Consider the following 12419-nt stretch of genomic DNA (forward strand, 5'->3'; position numbering starts at 1 on the left):
TTGTCCAACTTAGCAGGAACTGATTCTCATGATCCCAACTTCCTCTTAAGGGTCACCATGCACGCTAATGGTACTGAGCTCGGGAGATTGCGGAGGCTAGTCTAACATGGGGAAGAGCTGTAATTGCAGCTGGGATCGAACCGATGGTAAGATGTGATATGGGGTGTCACCCTTGTGAAAAACCATTTTGTTAAGATCAAGACCAAGACCACACCAACCACATGTCTTGGGTCTCTCTAAGGCCTAAATACGTGTGTAAGGTGATGCTCCCTGTCACATTATCAAAAGATATAACCCCCTTAGATGTTCTACAGGACAAAATCTCAATAGATCCTACTCTGTTTGCACCACCTGATGATCAAGTATCCGATTATCGCCGGATAGCTTTCAACACCACCTAATATCCTCTGGACCATATCGACTAACCTTAGTCTCATCTGAAAAAATATACTTTTCCCAGTCAAATATGGACCAATTTTTGTACTTTTTCTCAAGCTCAAATATCAGCCGCTTGTGAAGATTTTGTCAAAGTGGGTTTAAATTAACAAATTTTTCGTATGGAGACCTGCAGAATGCAATGCTCTCGATACGGTCGATCTTATAACTGATCTGTCTAATCTTGTTTCAAGGATATTGAAGCTTTCTGTTTAGATTCGATTGAACCCAATGTCACTTGCACAAGTTCGATATACGTGCCTGTTTTTAAGATCTTTGGACGCCCAGAGTCATTGCAAGAACGACTTGGGTCGTATAGAACGAGGAGACCGGCTTCATTATATACTAATAAATAACACTACTCTTCTGTATGTGCTATGCTACCATACTACTAATGTACCAGAAATAGGAAACAAGTACTTTAATCTTTAGCTAACAAAAGTTAACCAAAGAGTACAAGTATCCTGTACATGTATACAAGAATAATATACTAGTAAAAAACCACTAAAATTTGCCAAAATCTATTATTAGCAGAAAGCACTACTATCTTTTTGCACATCAGAGGATGAAAAGTACCTAGCAAAGTTCACTAAAAGTTTAAGCAAACATGTGGATGCCATGTAAATCGTGTTATTCACGTGCCACTCATCTATAGCACTAAGAATAACCATAGCTTTTTTACCTCGCCACTATTCACCTCTGTTAAGTCACCATGTACTATAGAGCCAAAGGACAGCACACTGCCTCAGGCTCTGCGTTATAAGTATACAATAAATTTAATACAAGATCAAGCGAGGCAATGCAATAGTATACCAGTAACAGCGACTATTATTCACAAGGTTATTTAGCCAAGTTATTTTTCATTGCAAAAATAGACTTATATGGAAGTTGACTTCATTTTCCTATATGTTACAGTCTGACCACTTGTCAATTCGGATGGAAATCAAGTGAGACAAGCAATCAGAGGCCAAAATTGTTCACGTCGAAGGTAATCTAAAACCTTCTTAAAGTCTTCGTCTATGTAAGGTTTACTATTTTTAAGAGCAAGTCTTTCAAATCGTGCGTAAAATACAACTTCCGAGCTCCCCAAGGTACAAGTCTAATCTGTTGCCTTATTTTCCAAGCACGGCAACCATATTCAGAATGTCAGGTTGAATCTTTCAGTGAAAAGATTGTAAGTTTAAGGTCCATCTTAAATTCTTGAACAATTGCCCTCACCAACCTCTGAAAAGGAAGCTTGCGGTAAGCACCTCTGTTGGTATTTAAAAGTGCCTTATATTTCAAAGAGCAACCGTTCCTGGACGGTACCTGCGAGGTTTTTTAACCAGTGGCAGGCGCTGACTTCCTAGCAGCTTTAATGGCTACGTGCTTCATTGGTGCCTTCCTTTACTTAGAATTCCTCGCAGACTGCTTAGTTCGAGCCATATACTTCGAAAGGGTGTCCTTCCTAGGGCCGAAAAAGCGCGGAATATATAAACAAAATTGAGGGGGTTCGATTTACTTAAAAGCTACTTATAATATTTTTCTTTGAAGATAGGAAAAATTACTAAAAATGGATATTTTCTTTAAATTTATTTTAGTAAAGAACATTTTAAAATTGACTTCTTGTGTTACCCTATTAGATCCATGTAGTTGCCCATTTAGCTACTAAGTATTGTATATTAAATTGGTCTTGAAAAAAAAAAATATAGGGTTTGGAGTAAACGCAGAACACTCTTTTTTCTGTAGTTGATTACATAATCGTAATTACACATTTTCATTGGAAAATAAAATCTAAATTTTATACTCCTATTTTTTTGCTCCCCGCCCGCTGCATTTTTAGATTCTGGAACAAAAGTAAGGATGAATGGTAGGGGAAAGGCAGAAAAGGAATGGGTGGTAATACTGGAAAAAAAAATCGCAATGTCGTCCCCCTCGTGCGGGTCATTCGTTGTCCGTTGTCAGGCTAGTCCGCTTATTTAAGAGAGGAGGATTTGCGGTTCGAATCGGTGGTGCTGCGCCCGTTTATTTTGGGACGCAGAGGGCCACCAGAAGGAAAACACTAGTTGCAAGGGTTGATGTACGCGAAAGCATAGATTTTTGTGTCGTCAGCTAAACACAGTGCTACCCCTTGTCAATTAGCATCTACAACTTTGCAACGTATCACTAGGATCATTTGTACATTAGTGGTGGAGGAGTAACTATCTTGGTCATACGAAACATCCAACACCATTCTCGGGAAGGCATCGAAGCAGTTAGTATTATCCTTAACTTAGCTAGACAGGGGCCCATGATCGGGAATGCAATCTATAAACCGCCCAACCAACACTCACATTTTTCGATTTTGTCGCTCTTTCAGTTCATGACTTTCCGGCTATTCTATGCGGTTTTAACTGTAAACATCGTGTGTGGAGCAGTTGGTTGCAAATCGAAAAGGCTACGTCCTTGAGGCTTATCCTAAAGAACGTGGGTTGAAAGTCCTAGGATCACAGAATTTCTAACGCACTCTGCGAAGAAACCGGGCAAAGTGGACGTGTTGGATATCACCGTATTAAAATATATATACCTTCCAACGGCTATGGAGACTTTGAATGAATTTTCGTCAGATTATCTGCCTGTCCTGCTCGAAGTACGTGACGAAAAGGGATAATAAGGACATTTCCTGATCTTACACAAATTGGAACAAATTCACCATATCACTCTAGAAGGCGCTCACACCGTTTACAACACCACTCAAAACTCCCGCTAAACTAAACATTACTTTTGTCACAGCGAAGCAACGACGACACGTGAAGTTGTGTACCGCCTAAACACCTTCCTGAGGAACGCGATTCATCCTAGTAGTCACGGCCTTCCAACGCGCAGAAGACAAACTAGTGCTAAACGCCTTCACCGGCACATCAGAAAAATGTTGATGGCGCATTAAACTGCAAAGAGGATGATAAATTAAACGAAGTATCGGAAGCTGGTGACATCTGTCATGCCTCTTTTCTAACATTTGTCAAGCGAGTTGAAAATTGCGGTCTTCTACTCGGCCTCCACTTCGCAACGTCGATATCGTAGCCGAAGGCAGTGAAGACAAAGCGAAACTCTTGGCAGATCATCTAGCTGTTCAGTGTTCGCCATCTACCCTCTCAACCGTCAAAAACGCTCCCCTTGGGCCTAGTCTTAGCTCGTCTGATACAACTGACTATCTGGAGCTGTTTACCTAGATGTGATCAAATCAATTATTAAATTACTACTAAAGCGAAAGGGGCCGGCCCTAAAGGCCTCACTAACCTGATGTTAAAACAGCTGCTAGAGGCCGCTATGTCATCTATGCAGCTTCGTTGACCTTCGGGTTATTTCCCCGGGAGATGAAAAATGACGGTAGTCTTGATGTTACCAAAGACATCATTCGCCACCGGCCATAGACCTCACAACTATGAACCCATCAGTCTTTTATCGGCAGTTGGTAAGAGACTAAGAGAGCTGAGGTAGTGATTATAAATCGTTTGAAGGCGGTTGTGAACGCCCGATAAATTTTTCAAGAGTTTGGAATTCGTAAGGGAATTTCAATGACCCAACGAAATTTTCGCCTAACCGAGTAGATGACCAGTGTCTTTAATATTTAAAAAGTTACGGCGCTGTCTTTCCCGATGTTGAGATGGTTTTTAAACGAGTATGGCGTGATGGCCTATTAAGCAAGTTTCCTTCTTTGGCGATACCGCGCGGCCTTCAAAAAGTTCATAAGTCGTACTTAAACGGCCGGGTTCACAACGTGCAAGTAGGCCCTGCATTGCCGTCGCCTCGTTATCTCACAGCGGGGGTTCTGCAAGACATTCTTTTATCACCACTACTATTCGCGCTCTTTACAAGCGACATACCTCTTCCAGTCCACCCTCGCACGCAGGTCGCCATTTACCGCCGATTATACGATGATTTATTCATCGTCCAAATTACCCTTTTTACTATGTTAGAACTTACAATTTTACCTCGACGCGCTTGCTAGCTGGTGTCGTCAACAGGACCTCTCTATTAACGCATAAAAAGCAAGCCGCTTCTTTTAAAGAAGAAATATCATGCGCTGTTGACTCCGTTAACTTTTAACGGCATGAAAATTCCTTGGTGTGCTCAAATAAAGTACCTGGGGGTCATTATAGATTCCAAGACATGTTGGCGTCCACACGTAAATTACGAGGCAGCGACCCAAATGCTATATCCGCTATTGTGCAGCAAAAGTAAACTTACGTTTCGAAATAAGGGAAGACCTTATGTGCTGTGCATTCGCCAGTTATGACAAAGGTCTGTCCTGTCTGAGCTACGACTTATCGGCAATAAACGTCCCCCTTCAAATACGACAAAACAAACTGCTGCCCCTTATAACAAACGCGCCGGGATTGTGCGCGATGATACATTTTTACCACGAACTACAGATGGAGCTGCGGGTCACAATATTTATTAAATGATGTAGTCGCCCTCTACGAACAGGTAGCTGGACACGCTAATCGCCTTTTAGCGGAAGAACTCACTTACAAGTTGGGGGACGGCGTACTCTTAGCATGACGACTGAAACCTAAATTGGGAGTTTAAATTAAATGTGAGGAATACATATTAAGATAATAATTTTACTTGCACTCGTAGAAAAATAAATGTTTGAGAACCCGTGTATTTGTTGTTAATTCGATCAAGCGCCAGGAAACACCATTTATAAATTAATAAATAAAAAAAAAAAACAATCAGACCTCCTCGAAAAAAAAAAATTAAATTGTTCGAGAACATGTGTAAAAAAGTCGGATAGCTTTTTTTTTTGTTACAAAGGACGTACTGGATGTCGCCATAACGAAAGATATAGGTCTCTCGACGGCGATTCGAAGCGCTCAACGAACTGTCATACGACTACCTTCCAGTTCTTTTCTTAATTAGGAGACGGAGAAGACATTGAAAATCCGTCGGTCTTTTTTACTAACAGAAAGAAATTGGTGGATTTTCTCGAAACCACGCTCCCGCCATGCCCACTACTACTGGCAACGGTTACCAAGTTAGATAATGCTGTTAGCTGCTTTAAAAACACACCAACCATGGCGCGCACCATCGCCACCACAATGTTATGTAACGTCCGCTTCGATCGCCTGTCCGACGAACTGAGAACAATCATCTCCCTACTGCGACGCCTTATTTAAATGTTCATGAGTCACAAAGTGCTGGGGACAAACTAGCCAGTGCATTCGAAATAAGCTAATGAGGCATTTAAATTGTAATTAAGAAACCAATATGAACAGGTGGCACTAAACCAAGTGGAGTTTTGAAAAAGATGGCATGTTTTTGTTTGCTTATTTTAGGGAGTGCGGTTGTTGCTTCTCAGGCAGCTCAAAAGTCACCAAGGGGATTATTACAAAGTTTTTGTATTTATGGTTATCCTATATTATACCTATTCTTTATCAATAATATATAGTATTTCGAAACCTTAAGCTTGTAAAATCGAAATAAAGCGAAAGTTAAAACTCCTGTTTCATAATATTACTAGTTTAACTTTTGCAAGCACTCTGACGCAGTTTTTACTTTTATTTAGCTATTCGATAGTGGTCTCACGATTAAGGAGTATTATAAATCATTTTTGGTAGTAACAACGTCGGTGTTCGCTAAAGCGTATTATAAAAAAATTTCCAATATTAATGGTGGGCTAACCTTTACATGAACCTTTTATAAAGTCACAGGTTATTTAATTTATAAGATGCAGCCAATAACAATTTATAAGCAAGATGTCGTTTTATAATTTTATATTTACATAAATTATTAACTTTTTAAGGTGGTGCGGAGTGTTAAGCAAGGTAAGAAATTAAAAAGTATCAACTTACAACTGAGGGTCGGTTTAACGCGTTTATTTGCTTCTGTGCTAACAGTTTCATGTTCGCAACCACATAAGCTCTAAACTAATAATCTTTAGCATTTAATTTAATAGATATGTATGCATCTCAAAACACACAAAAGGATTAAATTAACCTTAATACTCTTCTCTGCCCCTAACTTCACACATGGTAACCTTTAAAATCCTTTTTATACAGGCATATATACAATAGAGTCTACTTTACAATTACTAAAATATGCTATAATAGCAACAATCTTAATCCATGTATAACAGTATTTTGCGTTACAAAATAAAAAGCCATGAAAAGCTGCACTTAGTTTTATTAACTTGTAAAGTTTATAGATGTTTTTAGACAATAATAAATTAACTTTTATAATAACATAATAAAAAGTAGAGCATGAGTGTATTATGTAAAAATCCTTTGTTAGTTTATTTAAACCAGCGATTTTAAAAAAAATGGACAAATTAACTCTTTATTTTCTAATATCTGTTATGTCATGGGGCTTCCCTTCAGTCAAGCCGGCAAAGGTTTGAATCCACAACTGCGCACGCTTTTGAAAACTGGGTATATCGGTGGCTTTACACAAAAAGTAAGCACCGGCAACTCTATATAGGAAATTTTACTAAAAAAGGATACCTCCGCTATGCGCCAACCCGGCCTGAACACCACCTAACAATCGCGTCATTACAGACTCCACGTCGCCTACGAGCTCGACCAGCCCCTCTACGCCCTCAGGAACGATCTTTTCAGCTTGTTGAGCGGTGATCGACTCCCCTTGATGCTCGTCGTCCACTCGGTAGTATCGACTTCTGGAGCCATGCCGTTCCTCCATGGCCGCTCGGGAGCCCATCCCCCGTATACACTTAAACGTCTTCCCGTTCTTGACCACAATTTTGCCTGCCGATGAAAATAGACAAGCGACTTTCATAATTTACAAAAACCGGACTACCTGGCGACTCGAGGGTCCCAGCCAAAGCGTTCCCCAGCATTATGGCACTGGCACCAGCGGCCAATGATTTAACAATATCGCCCGAGTTTTTAATGCCTCCATCAGCGATGACTGGGACGTAGTAGCCTGTCCTTTTCCCAAAGTCATTGACCGCTTTCCAGCACTCAAATATAGCCGTGATTTGCGGGATCCCATGCCCAGTGACCTTGCAAAGAGTGAATTACACAGCTTTGCTAGTTGAAGGTAAGAAAGAAAACCTCACGGGTAGTACAGATGGAGCCCGGTCCTATACCAACTTTTAAAGCATCCGGCTTTGCCTCCCCGTCCAACAAAAACATCGCCGACTCATACGATGCAATGTTTCCAGCGATGATTTCTATAGAGCTAAAAAATAACTTTCTTAAAGATGCAATCTGATTCTTGATTGCACGACAGGAACCTAAAAAATTTCACAATTTTATGATAAGAATTAAAGCGATATTTAACTAAAAGCTAGGAAACCGTGAGACGAGTCTAGAACAAGGACTTTACAACCGGCCTCGTTGACCAGCATTTGAGCTCTTTCAAAACCTTCGGGACCTTATACAATATAAATTTATAAGAAAAACAAAAAAAAGAGAATGCCAAAACACGTACCGGCCCCTATGGCGGCCCCAACCAAAAAGTGACCATCTTTGTCAATACTAAAAAGTTCTTTTCGCCGTTGATCTTTTCTGACGTCGTTCCAGACATACATTCCTAACAAAATCTTATCTTCAGTAACCACTGGAAGTTTTTTGACTCGCCGATGTTTCATTATGCAGTAAGCCTCATCGGTCGAAGTGCCTTTAGGCGCTGTCACAATTATTGACAAGTCTCTCATCACATCCTTAAGAAAAGGATTTGTGGCTAAAATTAAATAGAAAAGTATTAATTATTATAAATAAGTATAATATACTTTCTACGAAATTCAACTCGTCCCTGGTAACTAAGCCCAGTAGTTTTCCTTCCTCATCCACGACAGGAAAAGAGGTAAAAGTCCAACCATTTTCCTTAATAGAATTTTGTATGACACTGACGCGTTGATGTGGTAGAAAAGTTATAGGCTTTTCTATCATCCCTTTTTATACAATAACATTGTGGTTAGAGTAGAAAGACAAACCTTCTACCTATATACCTCCTTCATGAATTTTAAACCTTACCCATTTGACTTGTTCTACTTGTTCTTTAATAGGCAAATTGCAATGGATGATCCCCATCTTTAAAAATAATATTTAGGCCACGCGCAATACAAACATAAATTCATAAACAACATAGTTAATCTCAAATAGAATCTGCACAAATAAAAAAACTTACGCCTCCCATCTTAGCCATTACTAAGGCCAGTTCTTTCTCAGTTACCGTATCCATAGCAGCTGAAATAATTCCGCAACCTTTAAGTCGAATGCCACGACTCACATAGGTGTTTAAATTCACTTCTAAAGGATGGATTTCTGATGGTCTTGAAATGCAAGTTACACAATTGATTTAATATTAATTAACTTCATGAACCTGTCAGATAAAGTAACTTCATCGAAAGTATATGCACGTCTTTTTTGCGATAAGCGGTTTAGTAAATTAAAGTTTTGCTCACTTAGCTCATTCCCAGCAAACATCGAAAAAAAACAGGCTGAAGGCCCCACGAGGAAAGTAACGCGTGATATAATATTTACTTTTTTACCACTAACAACTTGAGACAACTTTTTATGTTATATTTTCGCTGGGTTGCTTATATAACTGTAAACTTTACACTAATCTTTATTTTCTTTTTTAACATTGTTGCTTAACGCAAATTCACAAAAACTAATAGCGAAGGAGATTTTAAAGAAAAAAATTTATTGTGTGAAGCAAGCTTTCGTTTACTCTATACTCTTAGGCTATTTATGTTATACCATTGACCGAACATGATATAAGCATCTACTGCTCGGACTCACAATTTGTCGGTAACAACTTTCCTGCTATAAATGCTAAAAAAGCAAACTGCTGCGTCTTTAAGTGAATGCGACGTGGTTTGAGTTCGCTACTGCAGCTAAAGCGTTGTGGGCAATCCTTAGAAACAATGCTGTCGCCATTAACGACGGGATAGCTGTCTTGCTTATCGTTTTTCTATCGTATCTTACTGTTATTTTTATATAACAGAAACCTTATTAAAAAAAATTTTAATTTTAGGCTTGCCAGCCTTATAAAACCACATTTATAGGTCAAACTTTTTATTTTTAGATTGGCATAAGCAAATTCTTAATATAAACCTGATTTTACTTCATCCACTTTATAGAACGGGTTATATAAGTTTATTGGCTTACTCCAGGCTTAAAAGTTGTGTTAGTAACATCTTGAGTTGGCGTGTCAAAGGTCTACACCGCTTACGACGGCAAACTACTGCATTTAAATTATTGTAACCCAGAGGAATGGATTTTAGGACTTATCACTTTAGTAAAATGGTTTCCTGTTCTTTTAAAGAAAGCTATCCATTTTTTAACTTGGTGGAAAACCTAATATTTGTAACAGTTAACTTCATGAAATGGCCGTGGAGTGCACGAGTTATACTGCAAGCAGTATACAAGTTGGCTACTTACCTTTCGCTTAATTTCCCAACTTTTATATTGTTAAGGCTGTAAAATGTTGCATAACGTTAATTATTTAAAACTTATGAAAACCCTAACATAGAAGGATGTAGAGAGATCAAGTATGTTTTCTTTGCTGGAATGCTTATTTTTGCGAATTTATCGGAGGGCATTCTAGGTACGTAAACTTTTATGAGCATTCAATAAAAACATAACCCTCGTATTATCCAGTGAGAACAATTTTTAAATAAATGTGCCTTTTTGAGCTCCGCTTTTATATAATTTTGTTAATACCGCTATGCAATATATTTTATATAACTCGGATTTTAGTGGCTTATCTGCAACAGGCACGCCTTTTTCCTCACGCATTTGCCTAACTTTATGATCATAAAAGCTTTTTCGGAAAACGAAAATTTTAATCTACGCGGTTAAAGCTTAATCTTTACTACATGCCCGTTATTAAGTTTTATTTGTAATTAATCCGCAGTTCGTCGCTTTGAAAAGAAAGCAAAGCTATACAATACAACTGCATAAATTAGGTAACGCCCGGTTTCACAAATAACTAGGCTGTCCAAGTCCACAGTTGCCAGGGGTAAAGCCTGCCTAGTTGTCTTGTTAGTTCCAACATACGCAGTTCGACAACGGGCGCGTCCATTGATTGTATAGCGAGACTCGTTTTTAATTTTATTGTTAGATGACTTCTAATTCTAATAATATAAAATTTCTTCTTAAAAAGAAAAGAATTAACTGTGAAAAAACTATTGAAAAAGTTGACTATAAGCTAGCAAAAATTAGACGTAACTTGTTTTCAAAGCTCCAAAATTCCGGTAAAACTGTTAAACTTGGGAATATTATCACTCAGTCACTTTTAGAAGACTCGTTTAAATATGTTGAAGACGTCCAGTTCAAGGTGAAGTTATTTAAATAATATTATCATACCGGTTAAAAGAATGCCAAAATATTAGCTTTTCTTAGCTCAGCAAGCAGTTGTTGATAAAAAAGTTGCTATTGAAAAGCTTAAGGATATTCGATGGCAACAGTATATAGAAAATGAACAAGAAAATAGAGATTACAAACTATTGTTGTTGGAAGCGGAGGAAGAACTTCTGGTTAAAGTATACTTATATTTTTATTTTTACAACTGAATAGCCATTCTGAAGATTTTAAAAGAAAAGCGCGACTTGTTATGGAATAAACTGCACACCATTATTGCTTCTAACGCCTCTTTAAAAGTTCTTTTAGAAGGAAGTTGCGAAAATACTTATGCGGAAAACACTCAGGAAGTAACTCTTTTTTTGTTACTAAAGTGAACGTTTCCCCTTTTTTGGCATTCTATGGTAGCTTTTCCTTTCTTACTAAAATTAAAGCTTAAAAGGCTCATCAGGAAATATTTGTCGCTCCACTGCTATAGAAATGCTGTGATGCACCATATTGCCATACTGGAGGCTCGCCAGCGTTATTTTTATGTGGATTTGAAGTAATAGTTATTTTGTTAGCAATTTACTCTTCTTACAGAAAGCCAAACTATTATCTTTGTTACGATAACTATATTTATTTGAGGTAACTTATTTTCTTATTTATTAGTTTTCTTAATAAATTCCGCTTTAAAAATGAGAATAGTGTCGCTACTGAAATCCGTTTAAAACAACGTTAGTTTTATAAAGTTCCTTTATTATATTTTAAATTCTTTGAAACCCACTATGTAGTTAAAGCCCTTCCCTCGAGTTTCACAGACAGCGAACTATATGATTTAACTCAGCTTCTCGGCATCTATAATGCTGTTATCAAAGAAACTATCTTGCGTCGACGCACCGTCATGTACACTTTTGATTTCCTCTCCTTTTATAAGTTTTTTTAAGTTTTTGTTGGAAAAAAATTAAAGCGTTGTATATCATTTAGCTCAAAAACTCACGCGGACAGCTCTTCTGAAGCGGTGTGTTCCACGTTATTGAGTTTACTATGCACTGCTTGTATTCTTTTTACAGCGGCGTGGCTGTTGTACAACTATTACACGCTTAACTATATAGTTGTTTGCAATTGCTATAAGATCATCGCCTTTCTAACAAAATTTATCTTAAGATAAGTGAAGATGAGACGCTGAATGTTAACGAAAGTTTGCTTGCTGCAGAGGTCACTATACGGGCCAGTGAATATGCATCTGTCAACCTTGAGGAATGTTGAAATTATTGTATTTGTTTTGTTTAATTATCATCTCTGACGCTTTAGTGGAACAAAAGACTCATTCATATGAGGGAATTGCACGAGCACCATTTAAAGATGCAAATATTGGAACTTCCGTATATTATGAAAGAACTATTCTCCCGTCAGTACCTTAATCTTAAATCTAAGAATTTATAAAAAAGACCAACTTCTTACTGGGGAATTCTTTTAATGATTCATAAAATATTTAAATTATATGTTTATAAGATCAAACGGTCTACTACTTTTTATCTTATTAGTCAAGAAATTAATTTATTAGGAAACGTTAGTTCTTACAGCGTTCCCTACTTTGTTAAGACATAATGGGATCTGTTTTAATAGAATGATTTTAAATGATTTTAATTTAATTAATAAATATGTTAAAAAAATATGCAAACCTTGTGAACTGTTTTTTTTGCCTGTAAG

The 12419-nt window shown here is 37.8% G+C and overlaps 2 protein-coding genes across 4 annotated transcripts; one reads left to right on the top strand and one right to left on the bottom strand.

Moving 5' to 3' along the window:
• Positions 1–6668: 6668 nt before the first annotated feature.
• LOC135146313 (inosine-5'-monophosphate dehydrogenase-like) lies at positions 6669–10449 on the bottom strand. Its single transcript, XM_064078473.1, has 13 exons — positions 10358–10449; positions 9807–9842; positions 9165–9259; positions 8743–8920; positions 8548–8692; positions 8369–8450; positions 8150–8311; positions 7849–8100; positions 7714–7791; positions 7470–7651; positions 7213–7417; positions 6900–7160; positions 6669–6839 (listed from the first exon to the last, which is right to left on the bottom strand). Exons 1-13 carry the CDS (start codon positions 10447–10449, stop codon positions 6736–6738), a joined length of 1872 nt encoding a protein of 623 aa, XP_063934543.1. The 3' UTR covers positions 6669–6735.
• Positions 10434–12204, top strand: LOC135146334 (uncharacterized). 3 transcript variants are annotated; one of them, XM_064078499.1, is made up of 9 exons: positions 10434–10704; positions 10760–10903; positions 10955–11077; positions 11162–11271; positions 11379–11443; positions 11501–11612; positions 11694–11727; positions 11874–11970; positions 12032–12204. In XM_064078499.1, exons 1-9 carry the CDS (start codon positions 10489–10491, stop codon positions 12043–12045), a joined length of 915 nt encoding a protein of 304 aa, XP_063934569.1. In that variant the 5' UTR covers positions 10434–10488; the 3' UTR covers positions 12046–12204. The 3 variants fall into 3 exon arrangements, with proteins under 3 accessions (XP_063934569.1, XP_063934571.1, XP_063934570.1); XM_064078501.1 differs by having other exon boundaries at positions 11677–11727; positions 11874–12204; XM_064078500.1 differs by having other exon boundaries at positions 11677–12204.
• The last annotated feature ends 215 nt before the right edge of the window (positions 12205–12419 follow it).

Source organism: Zophobas morio, unplaced genomic scaffold (genome assembly GCF_036711695.1).
Source record: "Zophobas morio isolate AGI-343-1 ecotype UQ-CSIRO unplaced genomic scaffold, CSIRO_AGI_Zmor_V1 ptg000222l, whole genome shotgun sequence".
Lineage (NCBI taxonomy): Eukaryota > Metazoa > Arthropoda > Insecta > Coleoptera > Tenebrionidae > Zophobas > Zophobas morio.

Coding starts and splice junctions, on each gene's coding strand:
- LOC135146334 (XM_064078499.1), top strand. CDS start 10,489: ATGACTTCTAATTCTAATAATATAAAATTTCTTCTTAAAAAGAAAAGA. Junction 11,272..11,378: donor TATTTTTATGTGGATTTGAA/GTAATAGTTATT, acceptor CTTATTTATTAG/TTTTCTTAATAAATTCCGCT. Junction 11,613..11,693: donor TTGCGTCGACGCACCGTCAT/GTACACTTTTGA, acceptor TATATCATTTAG/CTCAAAAACTCACGCGGACA.
- LOC135146313 (XM_064078473.1), bottom strand. CDS start 10,449: ATGGACGCGCCCGTTGTCGAACTGCGTATGTTGGAACTAACAAGACAA. Junction 8,921..9,164: donor AAAGTTGTTACCGACAAATT/GTGAGTCCGAGC, acceptor AGTTGTCTCAAG/TTGTTAGTGGTAAAAAAGTA. Junction 7,418..7,469: donor CCATCTGTACTACCCGTGAG/GTTTTCTTTCTT, acceptor ACTCTTTGCAAG/GTCACTGGGCATGGGATCCC.